Source organism: Diabrotica undecimpunctata, chromosome 9, assembly GCF_040954645.1.
Source record: "Diabrotica undecimpunctata isolate CICGRU chromosome 9, icDiaUnde3, whole genome shotgun sequence".
NCBI lineage: Eukaryota > Metazoa > Arthropoda > Insecta > Coleoptera > Chrysomelidae > Diabrotica > Diabrotica undecimpunctata.
This window is the reverse complement of record NC_092811.1, coordinates 70,537,919-70,559,957: the sequence shown is the minus strand read 5'-3', so window position 1 is coordinate 70,559,957 and position 22,039 is coordinate 70,537,919. Positions and strand designations below refer to the sequence as shown.

Here is a 22,039-nt window from a genome sequence, read left to right as displayed (position 1 = left end):
TGTCCTCCGGCTTCACCATTTTTCATTAGGATTAATAATTTTGAAATTTTCGCCGTTTGATACACATCGTCTGGTAATCGATAAGAGTTTTTATGAACGGCAGCTGTGTGTCCCATAAAACTGAACAACTGTTCAATTTCATTATCACTTAAATTAAATAATTGTGTGAGCGTTGCTAGATGTTTTCTTAATCTGGTGCAAGTTATGGCTTGAGGATTTTTAGCACCGCAAGCGACAGCATATTTGGCAATTATTTTATATCCACAGATAGAAGTAGAGTGACTTGATCTGCCAAATAAATAAGGGTTGTCATCTTTTATAAAATTAGATCTAACTTTTAATATTTCTCTGTGATTTTGTATGTCAGTGCTAAATATAACCGGAACACCTCGTCCCCGTTTACCTCTTATGACAATACGCTTCATATTTTTTAACAATATTGTTTCTGTTTCGCTAACAACTTCTTTAAATTCTTCATAACTTTCATTTTTCTTTTCATATTTCTCGTAGGTATCCAAAAGCATTCTTTGCAGTTCCCCCGGTCTTTTTCTGTTTAAAAGTATAACTCTACAATATATTGTTTCTAATAGAGTATTGTAAGCAGCAATATTATGTGAATCTATTTTGAGTACTTGTAATGCCTTATCTGCTTCTGTAACTAAATGTTGCTTGAGTAATTATAGGTCACTGGCGAGAGGTAAAATAGTAATTTTATTAAATTTCTTTAAATTAAGGTCATTACCAGCCCGGTTTGATATATCAAAACGCCAATTTGATTGAAACAAATTTATTAATGTTTTCAGATTTGTTTCACAATTAGCTGTTTCAATGGTTGGTTCATTTTTTGATATCATGTGTAACGAAATGTTACAACATTGTTTTAAAGACGTGCCTATATTTAATGCATACGTGGGCGAAACAAATAAATCTTTATCTGTATCATATTTTGCTACTAATTTAGTAGCTTCTACTAAATCGTCATAAAATTTTGGTTTTAGAGCTTCAAATAGATTACTTGTACAAGCCTTAATTTTCTTGAATTCTATTAGAATTCTAGATAACTCTCTCATTTTTCGACTTGTAACATTAATATGATGTTTTACGCGATGAATCTTAAGGTATCTAGCACCAAATGCACATATAAGAAAATCATTTTTTGCTTCTAAAGAGATTTTATCTGGCCGCATTCTTGGGAAGACCTCATCTTTTAATCGCTGGTCAATTTTTTTTAACATTCTTTAACAAGAAATTTTGGCCTTCTGCTTGAGAATGTTTAGATGATTGACCACCTAAACATGTTTTTCTATGTCTATATAAAAATTTAGATCAGTAAAAACCTAGACAGTTCGAACATGGTAGAAATGACTGAGAAGGTTGAAGTCCTTGCTTAACCGGCTTTACACATTCTTGTGAATTTTTAATGAAATTTCCTTTTTTCTTTAGAAGTGAAAGTAATTCTCTTCTTTCTTTGGATTTCTTTTGTTTTGACAGTATACGTTGCACTTCTAGTTCACAAGAATGGTTTCTTTTTAAGTGTCTTACAAAATTGATGACGTCCGTTTCACAGTAATAGCACATATCTTTTTTCCTTTCATATTTTTTAGTTTTAACTATGATTGTTTCATTGTAAACTTCAGTAGTTATATTCTCGCCTGGACTATTTGAAGTTTGCTCCTAAAATTAAAATTTTACAATTAAATTTTTCTAAAATATAATATATTAAGAATCCACTTTTATAATATATATAATTTACTTCATTACTAGTCTATAAGCTTAATTTCATTTATAAGCACTTTAGTCAATAACCCCGTTTTCTTATGTCGTTAGTATAATAAATTTATAAAAGAAAAACTTTAGGAAGAAAGACGTAAAATTGCAGTAAAAATTCAATATAACATATTTTATAATATGTTTTCTTAAAAACATTAATTTTATAAAATCAGTACAGTATAACAAACAGCTTTTTCAAGTTACCACCCAGACGCCTGTACACGTGGAAATCCACAGCTGATGAACTAGGAGGACGCATGACAAAACATCAAATCGGTTACATAATTGTTAACAAAAGATCAAGAAACGCAGTAAAAACACGCAAGGCATATCCCGGAGCTGACATCTCTACCGAACACAATCTTCTAGCAATAATAAGACCAAAATTCAAAAGAACAAAAAGAAATAAGAAAATAATAGTTGTTAATAACCCAGATAAGCTTAAAGAAGAATCCACTAGCGATAAAATAAGGGATTAAAAACATAGACACTGGAGGAAAAGACCAGTATAGTCGATACAAAGTTCCGAGGAAGACTGGCACTATATTAAGAAAACAATGACAAGAGTAACAAAAGACTACCTTAAACAAGAGACGAAAAAAGAACAAACCATTAATAACAGGAGAAATTTTAAACATGATGGATGAAAAAAGAAAATACAGAGGTAAAAATGAAAAAACATACAAGTAAATACACAAGAATATCAGAATAAAGATCCAACAAGCCACAGAATATAATTTATAATTTTACTTGCCTTTATTTCATCTTCACTAGTATCCGATTCTGGAAAATATTCTGGATCAATATCGCTATCGTATATAGGAGAGTCCGGAGATCTGTTCAATTCCTGTAATTATTACGAATTTGTAATTACAGATACATTTTTTTAATATATTAGAAAATAATTTGGACTAACCACTTTGTCTTTAGTTATACAAAAAAATTTTAATTGTGATATAATTTATAGTTCTACATGGTATAATGAGGAAGGCGATGTGTTTACGGGCAGACTGACGTGGATAATTTAACGTTTTCACGTTTTTTCAAAATTGGGTGGAAACAAAATATAAATAAACGTTGTTATTAAGAATAAAGTTAATAATAATAAGTAATTAATAAGTAATAACTTTAAAATTTAGATTAGTAAATTTTTTTAAATTTGGCAGTTGGTGAAATTTTAATAAATATGTTGTAGTTCCACAAAATTATATTTTCAAAATTAAAGTTGTTCGTAGGATGTCTTTAAAAAAACTAGCATACCTAATATACATAAAAATATGAGTACCTATCTTTATAAATTAATTACGTTCAAATACTTAATACCTGTATTGTTTTCGTTTATTTATTTGAAAATTTAGAATAATTTTAATACATATTATGAGTTTTAAATATAAAATTTCTACTTACATCATCTGAAAAAAAGGGATACGATGTTCTCCGCTTGGCTAACATTCTTAAATTGTCTCACCTCTCACCTCACAAGCACAGTCACAGATCGAATAATTTTCGAAAATCCGTTTATTAGTATCTATTTATAGATGCACAGTATTGCACAGTGTTGCCGTCAGTGATTTCAAAGAGGAATCAAAATAATGCATTAAATGAATTAAAATATACATTCCGTTTATTGGTTTTGCGCTCCCTCGCGGATATTCCCTGAATTAAATGTGAATATTATCTTTCACTTTTAATACTTAATTGCATCCTTTAATTTTATGACTACAGCCATTTGGTATGGTTGAGATTTCTGTCTATAAGGTTAAAACAATTACAATATAATCCGAAAGAGTTCTCTGTATAAACGATGTCTTTATCTTCAACAATAACCGAAAAAATCGAAAAACTATTTTGCTTCCGATATACAGATGCAAAATAGTCATGGACGTAAAATGTTATGTGCAGAGTAATAAGAAGGACGCGTTTAGTGATTTTAGTCAAAATATAAAATATGGCAAAACATTTAATGTACACACAGATACTTTATTTGGGTAAGGAAAAACGCATTAACCACCACTCTTACCAAATTATGAGATGCATAAAAACAATTCAACTGCATTGGTAAACTTTTATATCTGCTATAAGGGCAGAACAAATTATATGACGCAATACTCTCTAAAATTCCTCGAGAAAAACAACTTAAGTACTTTAACAAGTATAAAGATTGGGCAATGAATAAATTAAGTACCTACCTTCTCTTGTACTAAATAAGTAAAGGAAAAAATAAAAAAACTAAGATTTTTAAAAGCAGTTTAATTAAAAACATTATTATTTTAACTAAAATACAATAAACTAAAGAAGTAATTGTAACGACAAAGGCACATAATTACGAGTCATCTAATACCTTATTAAACATAATTATTGCACTCTAGTTTTAATTCGACACTTACCTATATCTATGGTGACGGTTATCAGAAATAAAATAACGTTTAGAATATAATATTATATTATAATAAAGTATAAAAACAAAAACTCGTTCGTTATACAAGATAAATCTTGTGTACAATAAGTTTGGGTATTAAACATATACGGCTAACTGATGTGAAATGAAAACAAAAATTAAATATCTAAAACAAAGTTTAAAATAACGTAAGTTATATAAACATAAGTTTAAGACATAACGTCGTCTAGTTATCTTATCTTTCTAGTTAAATTACCGCGAAAATATTTGTCAGCAAAGCTTTCATAACCTTGAAAATCTGTATGATCTAAATAACTGACGTTATAAGGCTTTGGTTCTTTTCTAGCTAACTGACAAACTGTAGCCCATTGCGAAGGGGCCCATACAATAGTATTTTTTACAGCGCCTTCTATAACAGAGTGCATAGAATCAACAGACATCTCTGTATGTCCCGGGAACAAGTAGTTCATTTGGATGCTTAAAATATTTTCACAGTTTTTAGGCGCATTATGAATGGCTGACAAAATGATCCTATTCTTATTCTGTCCGGGACATGAATCGGAATACAGTATGAGGTGTTTCACTGAGATGCGAGCATCCACTAAATCTATGTATTTCTGGATAATAGAAGCAATTTCATTGCTCCCTCGTTTTCCTTCAGTTTCTCCCCAGATGTAACAAAAGCCTTCTCTGCTGCCATTTTCATAAAAACATAAGTTGTATACGACATATTTCCTTGAATAATAAATTAACACGCTTTCGCCATGGGGAGTGTTCAATACCTTTTGGAGATCAAAAGATGTACAAATTAAATCTGTGCGTTTCTGACTTATTTCACGATGAAAACTGTACCTTTCCTTGCTAGCTTTCTTTTCCATAAGTTGTCTTCCTTTTCTGCTTTGCTCTCTTCAGTGTTTGCTGCATCAAATTTAATACATTTGAGACATTTATCTTTGTTAGGAATATGAAAGCCTATATTAAATTCAGTATTAAATATGTTTAAAAATACTTTTTCACTAACATAGTCTATTCCCTCAGATGTTTTCTCGCCTTTGTAAATACGGTACAAATTTTTTTGGTTCTTAAATTCAACTGGTAAGTAAAGTTTAGTAGTATCCTTTCGACAGTAGTGAGAGGGCAGTGCTGGCAACTTCTTGATGAAGTTTATAACGCTTTGCCGTGTAGTTTCCTTAGTTTTATTGGCAGGTATGATTTTACCTCTTAGATCGTCTTTTGCAGATTCCTCAATGGAATTTGTTAGTGTATAATGAACATAAGTTTGTGTAATATCTAGGGTGTTAAGTAGAAACTGCTGGCAGACTCTTCGTCTATCTTCGTTATCATTAATGAAATATTCGTACGAAAAAGAACGTTTCCCACTGTCTTTTGAACGTTTTCTCTTGATAGAATTTCGTCGGCTCATATTTACAATCCAATCGCGTTGTCTAGCACTACTCAAACTCCAAAAATAATGAAACAATGACAATCTTCGTTCTTCGAGTACATTCTGGCAGTCATTGCCGCATTTTTTCCGATTCAAGGATTAGGTTTAATTTCTCTTTTAGAACGTATTGTTCTATCTGCTCGGGTATACTCTTGACCTCTATTTTTAAGATCTTTTCTATTCTTTTTTATAATTTATTCGTTTTGTTCTTTTACCTTTTCGTCAACTATGTCAATATCATCTGTTTTACTGGCTAACTCCGTACTTACCTTCTGTATTTTTTTTGACTATCTTTTTCTTAGGCCTCTTATTATGGGTAGATGTATCTGAAGACGTGTTACCTGTATCACTTCACGAACTAGAACCATCAGTAAAAAACGGATCTTCATTATCGGAGATAAATTCACAATATGTCTTTTTGTTAAGTCTGGGTCGTTTGGATCGTTTTGTATTTTGCTTAATATTAATAGGATCAGAAGCAGCATCTTTGGCGACTAAATTTTCCATTGTGTTTGTTATTGCATTGCTATCAATAGTTCGTTGAAACTCTGCAACAGTGTCAACTGAAATAAGAGAGATAATATTTTATTTATATTTCATAATAGGGCTAATATAACAAGAATCAATAATAGAAAGACTAACAATAAATTATTATGAAGGTACATACAAATGAAGCACCCAAAACGTTCGCAAGTTGAGCATTTCAGAGCCGTGTAATGATAATGTTTGCTATAGTCTACCGCCTACCCTTTTCTAAAATGATATTTAAAACTCAAATCATCATCTATTTCTTATCAACTAGTTGAATCTTGCAAATTAATATTATTGAAAACAACAAATTTCAATACGAACCTATTCCTTCCAAGGTTGGTGGAGTCGCAGTATTATGGCCATCTGTATTATTGTTTTGCAAATATTCTATTTGTGGGACATTGGTGTTTTTGTGTATTTCTGAAATAAATTACTACAATTTATTTCTCAAACTATTGTATCCATTAGTACTTGTATAGAGAGAAGCTTTGTGTTCATAACATATCTCAAGAAAAATTTAGTCCAAACACTCGTCATTTACTTTAAATATAACAGGCAGTAGCCTACGTTTCAATCCCACCAATGGGTTTATTAGAAACAAAAGCCGCTTTTATCCTTATAAAGGCAGATGACAACATAGACGAAAGTGGAGTGAAAAGCATACAATGGTAAATATAGTGAATAAATAATTATTAAATATAATACATACCTGATTTACTTATTGACTCATGATTTTTATAAAATATTCTAGAAGATGAAACATGATCACAAATATTTTCAATGCTTATCAAGGGTTGATTATTATCCAATAATGAAGTTAATTCCGAAGATTGTTGTCCCTGTGTAGGGTTTGATGCTATTTCGTCTTCGAAGGATAATTTACGTTTACCACGTACCTGAGAGAATTCGGATATTACTTTTTTATAAAACTTTCTACGGTCCATCACGTAACTGTAAAAAAGTTTTTGAATTAGGCAGTTAATGAATATGACAAATTTAATAGATAAACAACTATTTTATATTTAAAATAATACCATAGACTAATAATAAATAGGATACTTTTAAAATAATTAACAAACAAAAGGTAATCATTTACTTACTCGGTTCTACTATCACCCTTATCGACAAGTCTCAACAAACGTGATTTCTCCCGGTAACGGCTGATCACTGACTGAAGCGACAAGCGACCTTTGATTGGCACTTCTATTTATAACTTCGTCACTTGCAAAAATATCGTTGAAAAAACGTTGCATTAAGCGACACGTTAATTAAATAATCAGAAAAATGTATATCCTAAACGACACTAAACATCATTTACAATTGAAGTCAAAACAACTTGGCGCCATTTATAAAAATTGTAATGCTCTCGGTTAATTTAAAAACATTTGTGATAATTTTTTATACGTTACATTAAGCGACACTTCGTATTTTATTAAACATCTTGCAAAACAAATTGAACGCCATTCAACCCATTCTGAAAATATGAGGAAAACACATTAAATACGCGATGTGCAATAAATGTTAGATAGGAAAAATAATTTAAGTGACCTACCACTAACTAGTATGAACACAGAAAAACACTTTAAGTGTTATTAGTAACATAGTTCAGGGTAAGGAAAAACAATTTCACCACCTCACGCTAGCTAAAAAGGGAAAGCATAAACAATTGGAATGCCAAATATATCGAAGGGGTGTTAACTTAAGAGCAACCTATACGGAAATTGACAAAATTTTGTGTTGGTACAATTATCGGTGATAAAAAATGATCCACAAAACTGCAATACTTTAAGTGACATCAAAGTCCTTAGAGAGTGATGAAACTAATAGGGGAGAGTGTTCCACAGTGGATCATTTTTTTTAGAAAAATTAGATTTTTGTATAATTTGTTTGTAATATCGCAAATATTAGACATTACTTGTCATTATAGCAGCGATTGGTTTGAATTACCTAATAATATTACCTATCTTTGATTATTTTTTTATTACCATGTCATTTGTTGAAACTATCGGTGGGGCAGTGCCGGATTAAGGGGGGGGGGCTATGGGACTCTTAGCCCCCGGCGGTAAATTTTGAGAGGCGGTACGTCGCTCCCATCACGTTTTAATTCTATATGTGGATATTTCAAATTTATGGGGTTGATTTTCTGAAATATCATGGTAATAATAATAAATTACGTAAGATGCCACAAATAAATAGGTTCAGAACAATATTAATAAAACTTCGTCTCGTCACCGACAAGATCCGCGCCTGCAGTAGCAGGTCGCACAAAAACACATGTTTCCGGGAAATCCACTGCACCTGGCGACAGCGTGTCCGGCTCCAACACGGTATGTCGTCAATCGTTAGTCGTGTTAGCGCAGTTTTCGAGACTAGTCTCAAATTTGACTTATTTTTATTAGTGAAGTGTTTTCGTGACGTTTCTAAAAAATGAGCGGAAAGGAAGGAGGTGCATTTTGGAAGCGACAAAAGTTAGAAAAGCAACCAAAATTAAATGCAGTATTAAAAAAAAGATTCAGCTTTTTTTTACCAAATCCAGGCAAGATAGTATACCAACGAGCACTTCTTTTCAAGACGATCCAATTGCAACAGTTTCAGATGTTTTAGAAGGTAGGTTTATTTGACTGTTTTAGTTACTTTTTTAATAAAATAAAATTTGCAGCAGGATCTTCATCACGTCGAGATGATTCATCCACAGCAAATTCAGACCCACTTTGTGATATCGATTTACATCCTGAAAAGAGTTCTCCTGAACGTCAAATTCTAGTCGAAAGTGGTGTTAATCGAGTTGATTTACAAGATCCAAAATTCTGGCCAAGAAATTGTGTAGATGAAGTGCTGAAAGAATTCAAAACACAGGATCTTAATTCTTTAAACTTTGAATATACACAAAGAAAAATAGGGAAACAAAACAGGTACTGCACTAAATCACTATTTTATAAGGTTTTAAAGAATGGTGAAAAAATTCTGCGTGACTGGTTTGTTTATTCCAAAAGCACAGGCTCTTTATTTTGCTTATATTGTCGACTCTTTTCAAGCGAAAATTGCACTTTTTCCTTTTTTACTGGATTTGACGACTGGAAAAAGGCTAAAGAAAAATGTGACAGTCATGAAAGATCAGTCGTTCATTTAGAACATCTTAAAAATTTTATTTCAAGAATTTCATTGAGTATGAGAAAGATCGATGATTCTCTGCGGCAACAGATCAAATGAACATGAGATCACATATTGGCGAAACGTATTACAAAGAGTCGTTTGTGTCATAAAATTCTTAGCTAGTAGGGGACTACCTTTTAGAGGAACCGACGAAAAATTTGGTTCGACTAGCAATGGCAATTACCTTGGATTACTAGAGTTGTTGGCGGAATATGATCCTCTTTGAACAGAACATATTAAAAAATATGCTTCAATATATGTGGTTCAGTATGTTATTTATCAAAAACAATTTTTTTTGAATTTTTGCAATTGCTTTCGGACCACATATTAGAAGAAATTGTAAAACAAATTCATTGTGGCAAATATTATTCAATCAGTGTTGACTCTACGTCTGATATAACACGTACAGATCAACTGAAATTCATTATTAGGTATTGCTCGGATACCGGAACACCTGTCGAGAGGTTCATACAGTTTTTAGACAACACTGGCCACAAAGCCGAAGATATGGAAGCCAGCATTGTAAAAATTTTGTCCAACCTGAATATAAATATCGATGACTGCAGGGGACAATCGTATGACAATGCCAATAACATGTCTGGCGTTTATAGCGGTCTCCAAGAACGAATAAAATCTAGGAATAGTTTGGCAAAATACGTACCATGTGCAGCCCATTCCCTAAATTTGATTGTGCAGCATGCAGCAGAATGCACTATGGAAAGTACTTCTTTTTTTTTAATTGCTGAAGAAATTTATGTTTTTTTCTCAGCTTCAACTTACAGATGGAAACGACTCACTGATCTATTGAAAAATTGTGGCCATACAACATTTGTTCCAAAAAGAGTTAATGTGACTCGATGGTCAGGACGATTTAATGCATTAAAAGCTCTTAATTTATGCTATACGATATAAAGATATAAAGCAAGCACTTTTAGAGTTATCCGCTAACGATGACGAGAAGATGCCAGTACGCTGTCAAGCAAACAATTTACACGAAAAGATGGCTACGTTAGAATTTGTGTTGCCTTTTGGTTCGAAGTACTGGAAAGAACTGACCTAGCGAGTAAATATTTACAAAGCGCAAATATTGACTTACATACATGTTCGTCTTTGTATAGCTCATTACAACATTTTTACGAGTCTCTACGAGTAAGAGAACCTTACACCGCAAAATAAGATTAGAACCCAAGTGCTGTATAAAACAATTGATTATTTGGCAAATAATCTGAAATCTAGAGGAAAAGCTTATGAAGATATTGCCATCACTTTCTCATTTTTATTTTCTCTACCTCTTTCAGAGGATAACGTGATCAGACAAAGCGTCGGTATTAGTGAATATTTATTCGAATGACTTGTACTCGAGTGTATTCAATTAAAACATTTTATAATGTCACTACTAGGCCAAGTTGAGTATAAAAATCCAAGAAATCACAGTGCTACTTTTGTGATGGAGCTTTTGCATAAAAATAATATAATTGCAACCTTCCCAAACGTAGAAATAGCACTCGTAGCACACGTAGAAAGATCATTTTCCACTTTAAAACGGGTCAAAAATTATTTGAGAAATTCGATGACGGAAGAAACATTAAATTCGTTCACTGTTTTAAATATTAATAATGATCTGCTTACAAAATTAGATTTTAATAAAATCATTGACCTGTTTGCAAGTAGGAAGTCCAGGAAAATTTGTTTGTAAATAATTATGTTAATTTACTTTATAAGTTGTGAGTTTGTGTCTTTGTGGCTTTTTTGTATATTTGTAATAAATTACGTAATAATATTAAAATAGTTTTAATGAATTGTTAACCTAAGGCAAGGCGCTCACCAACGTGGCAACCAAATGGCGTGGCAATGGCGAGCGAGTGCTGTGGTGTCCCAGTGGCAGATAGAATTGTTAAACCTTTATAAACATAATGTAGTCGCACGTATCGAAAGGTCGCACGTGCGACTACATATGTTTATACATTTTACCTGCCACTGAGACACCACAACACTTGTTCGCCATTGCCACGCCATTTGGTTGTCACGTTGGTGAGCACCTTGCCTAAGACGCATCTATACCTACTGGAGAGTGGCGGTATAGTATGACTTAGCCCCCGGCGGTCCATGAACTAAATCCGGCACTGCGGTGGGGTACAATGAAACACTTTCTAAACAAAAATATGTTTAATGTAAAATATGTAGTGTCGTACAAGTTTTACTCACTAGGACCTAAATGAACTTATTAATAGATATATTTTACCGAACGTCATGATTGTTAAAATTTATTTCAAAACTTTCTGAGCCAGAAAGAATCGGTTGAAGTAAAAGCATTTTAATATCTTCTAACCGAACAACTGAAATATCTGGATTTGTAGGAAAGAAGAATTTGCCAGTTACTTATGCGCTTTTCCTCATAAAGGAAATTTCAAATTCATCTTTTTCCAAAACGTTCAATATTTTCCCAACAAAGTAAATCAAATTCTTGGTCGTAAACTGTACCAAAACGAAGTTATTTTTAGTTGGAGGTCTGGTTAATTCCTCAGTAAGATCTGGAATTGGATCTTTCGGTGTCCAATCGCTTTCACTTGATGATTCCTGCCATTCTTGTTCTTCGTCATCATCATCATCATCTGTAATTATTCTTGTCACCTTTTTAACAGCTGTTTGGTTTACTTTTTTTCTACTCAATTCCCTTTTAGCTAGTTCGTCCTTTTCAGGAGTGTCAGTCGCAATAATTGTTTTTCCTTGCCTTCTAGATTTCTGAATCTTTCTTTTTTGTGCCTTTGGAAATCCTCGAAAGATTTGTGGAGAAACAAAAGAAGATTTATTATTGGTTTTATTTTCTGCTGGCGTTTCATCAGTTCCCTCGATGCCTTGCTGTTTTTCTGTTTCTTGCTCAGGCTGTTGAATAACTGTTGGTTGAGAATGATTTTCTGGTCTGTCTGTTACAGCCGACATGAGGAAATCGTCATCTGAAAATATTTCTGGATCATAAGGGAAGATGCCAGTTTTCTTAAATCCTGAACTGATGTTCGTAGGTGTCATTGTTCTTTCATGCGCAACTTTAACAAAACTTCCGACATTAAAAATATTTACTGGATAACCAGGGTGATTAAGAAGCCAACCTTGCATGGCACTGTTATAATGCCTTGAACGATGAAAATACTGCTACATCTAAGGGCTGCATTTTGTTTGAGCAGTGTGGAGGTAGTGTCAATATTGTGACCCCATTCGGCTTTGCAAGATCCAAGGTTTCCAATGACAAATGGCTCTCGTGATTATCCATGATGAGAAGGCTGGGGTTGTTACAAGAACTAGAAGAATATTTTATAAAATGTTCCATTACTTGCGGAAATAATTCCCTGTTCATCCATCCAGAAGAAGCAGCCAATCCCAACGTACCAGCTGGAGCATCTTGTATCATCATTTCCTTGAAATGAACTCTGGGAAATACCATGGCCGGAGGTAAGGCATAACCACCAGCACAAATGATACTGCAGGTCGTTACAAGAACCCCTCTATCCCCACTAGTACATTGAGAGACCTGTTTCATACCTTTTTTGGCAAGAATTTTAGGAGGAGCATGAAGTGTGGTGGTTCCAGTTTCGTCTAAATTAAAGACTCTACTGCCATCACTAAAATGAGCCTCACGCTTAAGAACTGTTTCAAGATTTTTTAAAAACGTTGAAACATTGTGCCTGTTAAACGCAGTAGAACGGGATAAACTACAAGCTTCTGGTTTTCGACAACTTAATTCTGGATGCCTTTTCCTGAAGCCAAAATACCACTCTCTACCTGCCATTTTTTGTTCTTTCCAATTATTAGGGATTTCCTTATTGTTTTTTATTGCTGACTCAAATGCAAGCTTGCGGCATTCCAGTGGAGTAAGTCCATAGCACATCTTTGCAAAGGTTAAAATATAGTCAACTAAGGTTTTCTCTTCATCATGTGTAAAAATTAACCTCACATCATATTTGGGACGAAAAACAGTGTCTGAATAGGGGTTCGCTTTAACTTTGCGTACATACCTAAAATAAAAGAAAAACTATTTTTAGAAATAAAAAATAGTGCATCATACAACAGAAAAAGTTATTTAAATTCATCTGATTTCTTATCTAAACAAAGTAACATAGGCAACACCTTGTAATTCGGCTGCTCGTCTTATAGGCAGATTTTCTTGAACAACGAGACGCACAGCTGCTTTTATCTGCTCTTGACTGAAAGTGCCCAATGTTTGTTTTGCGCTTACGGTTACGAGCCATCTTAAACTTGGATCACAACTAAAAAATAAATAATTAAAACATTGTTGCATGTGTCATAGGGTACAGTGAAACATGTTTCACTGTGCCCCACATGGACTTGTTTCAATCTGGACGATTAAGCACTTTTCCCAACAATTAACTTAACAACCTAACCTAAAACATTTAAAATGCCGCAAATTTCAGAAATCGTCAATCAATTATGTACCTTACCCCGCAACGTTCTTAGCAAATATTAAATTAAATAATTGGAGACTTACCGGGTTGAAAATATATCACTTTAAATTTACTTGGAACCAGAAATACAATATTTTTTTCGTCGCAACAGAACGGCGGATTTACACACACTGAGGTTAAGATAACAAGTAGAGGACGGCGGGAACTTCTCTGAAGCGAAGGTTGCGTTGATTAGGCGCAATATTTGAATTTTAAAATCTCTTTGTTTCAGTGTGAAACATGTTTCGCTGTGGAACACCCTCCCCTACCAATCGACGCAGAAAAAAATGCTGATTTCAGTGATATATAAAAGTCATTTTTGACCAAAATGTCGCTTCAAATGTTTTGCTTTTCCACCGTCGATATATATATATATATATATATATATATATATATATATATATATATATATATATACAGTCCTAGTCAAAAGTCTGTTCCCCCTTCGTATCTTTTGAACGGTTCTACTTATAATAGTGAAATTTGGAGGGAGGTAATAAACAGACGTAGGCTTTTTAACTAGTCATAACAAGTGACGTAATAGTGACAGATGACGTTATAGCGTCACTGTGACAAATAGTTTTAAATAGGACCGTATGGCAAGTGATACCTCGTTTAAAAGGTATTAAATATGACTATTCAACCATACTCATTTTATTTGAGCTTAAGCTCATTTTGATGAATAAATTAAAATAAATACTAAAATTGTAGTTTCACATTTAATTAATAAATATTAAAACCTCCGCCCCCGGTTATTTGTCAAAAAGTTGACGTTTTTCAATTCTCTAATTTTTTTTTACGTCAACGTCAACTTTTTGACAATTTAACCAGAGGCGAACGTTAGAATATTATTTATTAATTAAATGCGAAACTACAATTATTTTAATATACCTAATCAATCATACTAATTTTTTTTTTGGATTTAAGATGATTTTGACAAATAAATTAAATAAATACTAAAATTCTAGTTTGGCATTTAATTAATAAAAATTCTAACGTCCGCCTTTGGTTATTTGTCAAAAAAATTGACGTTTGTCAATTCTGTAGTTTTTTTTTTAGTTTGCAAAAGCATTTATACCTGAATATTTAGTTTCTGTTTCTGCTTAGTTTAGTCAATTCAAGTTTAGTCAAGTTGCTTTTAGTTAATATTTAGTTTAATTATTGTTTAACGAGACGTTTAAATTTTTACAAAGGCAGAATGGTACATACTGTAGCTGATAAAGTAGCAGCTGTGTTAATAATAATTAATGAATGTGAAAATAATTTCTATGCAGCGGAACGACATTTAATGAGAAGTGCCCCGATCGCCCCACATCGAGAGCTTATTTGAGGAAGCGTCTTCGGAAGTTTAAACAAACAGGTAGTGTTTAACATTTCAAACGATCTGGTCGACCAACAATTAGTGATGACAAAAAAATTTACATAATTTCAGAAATGGTAGTAGTACTTCTTCTACAGCCCAAGTTGCATCTATCTATAGAATCACTCAAAAGACAGTACACCGAGTGTTGGCTGAAAACAAATTTCATTCATACAAATTAAAAATTGTGCATCAACTTTCAGATGATGACCCCCACCAAACACTAAAATTCTGTGAAAATATGTCCAATAAAATTAACCAACAGCCCGATTACATAAAAACAATTTGTTTTAGTGACGAAAGTACTTTTTCTCTCAATGGAAATTGTGAGGTATTAAAGTTACACAAATCCTCACGTCTTTCTTGAAACTCATACTCAATTTCCAAAAAAAAAATTGATTTTTGTGCAGGTATTTTGGGAAATCACATAGTTGGGCCTGTTTTCCTCAATACTAACTTAACCGGTGTAGTGTATGTGAAGATGTTACAAAATGCAATTAAACCGTTAATATTTGAAATTCTGGAGGATAATCCAGATGGATTAGGCAACTTGGAAATAACGTTTCAACGTGCAACGTGCAGTAACACGTTACCTAGATGAGAAATATTGTGGTAGATGGATTGAACGACGAGGTATGATAGAATGGGCCAGCTGGGTCACCGGACCTTACACCATTAGATTTTTTTCTGTGGGGATACTTGAAATCTAAAGTTTACGGTACAGCACCCGACAATATTGACATTTTGAAACAACGAATTGTGGAAGAATGTAGACCAACACATTTGAACGAGTACGGCAAGAGTTTAGAAATAGGATGCATTACTGTCAGGAAGTAGATGGAGCACATTTTGAACACTTACTATAAGAACTGATTGTTAAAAATTTATTAATTAAATGAGATGCTAAAATTTTGGTATTTATTTAATATATTCATCAAAATAAGCTTAAACATATAAGGTCAATACCTTTCAAATGAGGTATCACTTGCCATAAAGTCCCATTTAAAATTATCTGTCACAGTGGCGCCTGTAACGTAATCTGTCAGTATTACGTCACCTGTTATTGCATAACGTTCATATATCATGACGACTCAGACTCAGACAGACAGTCGAATTATATCATCAGCAGCAGTAAGACGTGTTTGTTCCTCGTAACAAAAGCTAACCATAAATTTATAACTGTTACCAATAAAGAAACATTACTAATTCACTATAAAGTATTATTACGACGAAGACGTGTAGATCTCAAGACGATATAAAAACCTAGACCTACAATTGGGGGCTCAACCGGGATGATGAGATAATAAGATGATACACCCTTAGTGAATTTGTTTTAGGACGACGATCTTACTATATGGAGACGAAATTTCATTTTTAACCTGACGACGACGACAAATTAGACACGCTACAAAAATAACAATAATACAGCTGATGAGACCAACCCAGATGAGAAATTAATAAGACGATAAGAAAATTAAGGACGTAACGAGGTATTGTGCATATTTCATTTTTTTACTGTCAATGCATGCCAAGAGTCAAGGACGCTAGACGTTTGACGGAAGTTATAAACATTTTGATAGGATCCAACATTCCAGGGTGGTGACGTAATAACAGAAAGTACTTAAAGACATTATTAATTTGATTTATTGGTCGTTAGTTTTGTGCTGATCATTTAAAAGTTTGTTTTAATTTGAAGTGTTTACTATAATTTGTACTGTTTTTGTTACAGGTTTTAAACGCTCTTTACTTATACAGGGTGGTTTATACAATTATATTTTATTATCAGATAGGTACATTTTAATACAATTATTGCTTATTTTTGTTGTTGTTCTAACTTAATTTTAATTATAAACATGGCGATGTTAGCATCTTTTCCAAATATTCAGCAAAACTTAAAGACGGGAAATTTAGTTGCTATTAAAATTTTATATAGCATTGCTTTTGGGGATAAGGGCGTATCGCGAAGACATAGATCACTTTTAGGTCAGTTTAATGGTTTCAATTAAAGTAAAAATTCTGACGAGTATGCGAATAAATTGGGTAGCATATCTGAGGTGGGGATATCAGACTTGATTGTTATTTGTAATATTCTTGATTTGAACTACATTGGCTCGAAAGACGATGTGACCGAATGCGTTTGCACATTCCTAAACGAACCACAGATGGACGAAAACGACGATAATTTAGAAAACGACGACGATGATGATGTAACGGGCGAAGAAATTCAGGAGGATTTTCAGGACGACGAGAGTGATGATTCAGACGACGTAAAAGAAATCATTACTGGAAGACGAAGAAAAAGAAAGCCGGAATTATTTTCGTTGACATTTAGGGACGTCGAAGAAAGTATAAGAACTTTCGATGGCAAAAACGAGTATCCCGTGAGTAAGTGGATCCAAGATTTTGAAGAAGTAGCTGAGATTATAGGGTGGAATGATTTACAGAAACTAATTTTTGGAAAGAAACTATTACGAGGATTAGCCAAATTATTTGTTTAATCGGAAAGAGGAATTAAGACGTGGTCTGTGCTAAAGAAAAAGCTAATAGCGGAATTTGAAGAAAGAATTAGCAGCGCTGAAATTCACAAGATGTTAATGAATAGAAAACTTAAGAGAGATGAGTCCGTGCAAGAATATGTACTGCATATGAGAGAAATAGGTAGTAGAGCCAATATAGAAGAAGAAGTGATTATTCAATATATTATTGACGGTATACACGACGATACTAGTAACAAAATAGCTGTATGGAGCAAAAAACTTCATGAAATTTAAAGAAAAGGTACAAATGTATGAAAAGATACGAGAAAGTATGAAACGAACAGTGACAAGAGAAAAGGTACCAGATATTAGAAACCATAGAGGTGAAACTGCCAAAGGAGATGCAAGGAAAGTAATCCATAAACCAAAAAATGAAAGAGCAGGATGTTGTTACAGTTGTGGAGATAGAGGCCATATATCAAAGAACTGTCCTAATAGGAGCAAGAGACTTAAATGTTTCAATTGCAATAAATTCGGACACACATCTAGTATGTGCACGCCAAGGCCAAGCACCAGCAAAGCCGCAGAGGAACACAGCAAGTCGTCAATTATATCAACGATTGATGTAATACCCAGCAGTGCACGGTGTAGAGCTGATAGCTTTATTTGACACTGGAAGCGAAGTAACGGTTATCAGGCATGACGTGTATGAAAACTATTTTCAAGGCATTAACCCTTTGCGGTCGAATGGCATGCCAACTTGTCTTGTCGTATAAGTCGTTGGCATGTATCACATGCTTACTGAACTACGTGTCACTGTTTGACACACGAAAGTGTACTGAGGTCGTCGTGGCCGTTTAACCAATCTAATATTTCTGACATTATTTAAAATAGCTCTATCTTTTTTTCTATTTGTTCTAAAGTATTTATATTTGGTAGAAGAACAAAATATGTTAAACAAACTACTGGTTGAATTTAAAATCGAATGATGTGTTCATTATACTCGTATTTGGTTCAAATAAAAATCATGTTTTTATACTACAATTTATTGTTAAATTTTATTAGCATATTTTAAACTTAAAATTTAAATTAAACTTAGGTTGAACTTTATTACAGACTATTTTATATATTCTTTATAAAAAGTATCAATTTGTTTTTCAGTTATAGTCCTGCAATGTATGGTATTTTTCAAAACAATTGCCGGGGTGTAAAGCAGGACATCCTGGGCACGTCTTACAGAAGAAATTGGTAGTTTTCCGTCCACCTGGTTTTGTTCTATCACTGCATACCTTACAATCTGAGTTGCTTTTTCTCGAAAATATTGCATGAAAATTCCCATCTAATCGAATATTGTTATTAATGTTTGCAGTTCTTCGTTTTGCCTTGCTTCTGAAATCTCCTACCAATTGTAAAACCAATGATTTTCTGAAGTTTCGCGATCGATAATTTGTTTCATTTTTTTCTGACCGATACAATATAAATGCGTTATTCATAGCAACATCTAACAACCAGAAGAAAACCTTTCGCCACCATTTAGATGATTTTCGCGAAAATGCGTAACTTGTAGAATAATGATCGGCAATATCCACACCTTCCATGAACTTATTGTATTCACAAATTACCGTTGGTTTTTGGATAGTTTCTTTAATCCATCGACCATCAGATTTTTTAGAGCGTCTTGTCACGTCTTGCACGCTATTATCATATAAAGTAGAGAGCATAAGAACGACTCTTTTATCTTTCCAAGCCAATGCAGATAAAGATTGGTTGTGGAGACAATATACTTCACCTTTTTTCATTTTTCTCGTAGAACCGGCTTTCATTATATCTGGAAGTCCTCGACGATTTGCCTTTACAGTTCCTGTTAGATGTATTTTCATTTTCTGTAGTTCTTGGGCTAACAATGGACTTGTGTAATAACGATCAGTAAAAATGTGAGAACCACATCTAATAGTAGCATCAACGAGCTTTTGTGCTAAGTGAACTACTATACGCGCTGTAGCAGGAAGATCTGGACGAATCAGTGATTCTGTAGTTTGAGTTCCAAAATACGGTTCTAAATTACATAAATACCCACTGGTCGAATCAGTAAGCACGAATACCTTTATACCCCATTTAGTGGGCTTGTCTTTATTATAAACTCGGAAAGAAACTCTGCCCTTGAAACCAATTGTGTTTTCATCAACAGCTAGGTGTTTTCATGGAGTGTAGTATTTTGTAAATGCAGATTACAGGTAACACAGTACATTTTTTACTTTGCTACTACGGCTTCTCTTACCTAAAGGATTGTTTTGTGGTGGAGAAATATGGAGATTCCAAAAGATTTGAAGAAATCTTTGTTTTGCAAATACATCTTTAAAAAATGGCTGATTATCGATCCAAGAAAAAGAAAAATAGTCTCCTAATTCACATTTAGGATTTAAACCCATGTTGATTACAACACCTAAAAGGGCTTTAAATTCTTCTAGTGTGACTGGCTTCCAAGATGCCCAAATTGATCTTTTAGTTAATGGCGTGTTTATTATAATTTTTTCACGTACATATCTAAAATCAAAATAGGTAGATAATAATTAAAAAAACTCAAATTAAAACAGTCCAAATAACTCACCTATTTGTTTCATCTACAATTGCTTGTAGTAGCTCGTCTTTAAAAAACAGTTGAAAAAATTCTAGTTCTGATGTTGGTTGATTTAACCTGGGCTGACAGTATCCAACATCTTTGGTAAACGTGAAACTTTTAAATCTCAGTTGATTATCCTCCCATGGTTCCCAAAAATCAACATCTTCTGTAACGGTTTCCTCAAGAAGCATCTCATCTTCAGACGAGTCTGAATCTACTTCATTTTCTATATCATCTGAGCCGTTACCTATGTCAGCTACTAGGGCCTCTAACTCTGCCTGAGTTAAATATTTTCTTTTACTCATGTTAAAAATACTTTATTTACAAAACACTTCTTTATATACAACAACACAACGTTCATGTCATGACAATACCTCCTATCTGTGAAATGTCCAATTTTACAGGGGGCATAAAAAGCTCTACAAAGGCGCTGAGAACTAAAAATTGTTTAACATTTTGATATTAGGTATAGATAAGCCATTAGATATCATATTACCATATAAGCTATCAATTAATGTGCATGATAAATTTTAAGTGTGAGATAGGCGATATTCTCTTGGAAATTTTGAAGCTACAGTGCAGTTAGGAGGAGTTCAACAGTAGGTATTAATACCAAATTATCAATAATTTTTTTACTACTAAATAACTAAGATAAAATATAATATTTCGGAGTGAAACTAGAAATCTTTATTACTCGTACTTATTAATAAAAAACACAACAAATTTAAACAAGAAATCAGAAAAACAAAACTCGTTAAAAACTAAAACAGACTTCTTAACATAATAACAATAATTCTTCAGAATCAGTTTGTAGTATCCTGTGGTAGGTTGTCGTAAAATGAGTGACAGTCTCTAGGCAATTCAGTCTTTAAGCTTTATAAGTGATTCCATTTTGTCAATTTAATGGATCTCCTACGTATGTGTAAATTTTCGTATCCATCGCCATAATTTACTTTGTTTGGTCTAATTGGCAAGTCTTTCCAGTCATCATCAAAATGTAACTTATACTCAATCTTACCTGAGTTCTCGAAATTGTAAGCTATAGCCCTTAAATCTGTTACAGTGGGGTCATTGCTTTTTCGACCAGGTCGAATTGATACCTCAAAAATCTGTTATCTGCATAATTCTAAAAAAATGTGTGGTCCAATTCTTTCACTTTATATGGAAATGGTTTCTGACGAGCTTCTTTGGTAATTTTCATATAATCACTTGGCAAATATATGTCTCTGTTTTTTAGCCTTCTCTCGATTAAACTGTGAACGGAGTCACACTCCATCTGTGTGTGACCCCCTTCCAAAAACTTCTGAATTATTTCCAAAATATTATCCACGGCAAATTTTAAAAGTGCGTTTGCCATTACAACATTCGTGTTTTGGTACACACACCCGTCCGAAAACAGCACAATAGGCAATTTTTTTCCAATACAATTGTCTGACAGGTAGTCTATAACAAGTGATGTAAAAGTTGAAGCCTTTAAATCAGACTCACTTTCATTGAACCAATAGCATATTAACCTAATGACTATTGAGATCATACATAATGAAGTTGTAACATAATTTCGTTTTAAAAAAATGTAGAGCTGGCGTTAATACTTGGAGACAGTTTGACGGGCTGTAAGTCCATTGTAAGTGTAAGGCAAGCGTTTTCGTTGGCGTGAATTTTATCAACAAACTTCTCTCGAGCACGGTCCTTCTTCTCGTCATTTTAAACTTATTTTCAAATCCTGAAATCCAAATTTTACATTGTTCTCGGAAGTAAGGTCCACAATCGTTTGGAAATATGTTATTAAATACACAATAAAAGTAACAAAAATTTTTATTGATCGGTTT

The 22,039-nt window shown here is 33.2% G+C and overlaps 1 protein-coding gene across 1 annotated transcript; it reads right to left on the bottom strand.

The window, feature by feature from the left end:
• Nucleotides 1-12,417: 12,417 nt before the first annotated feature.
• LOC140451116 (uncharacterized) lies at nucleotides 12,418-13,080 on the bottom strand. Its single transcript, XM_072544846.1, has one exon. It carries the CDS (start codon nucleotides 13,078-13,080, stop codon nucleotides 12,418-12,420), a length of 663 nt encoding a protein of 220 aa, XP_072400947.1.
• Nucleotides 13,081-22,039: the final 8,959 nt, after the last annotated feature.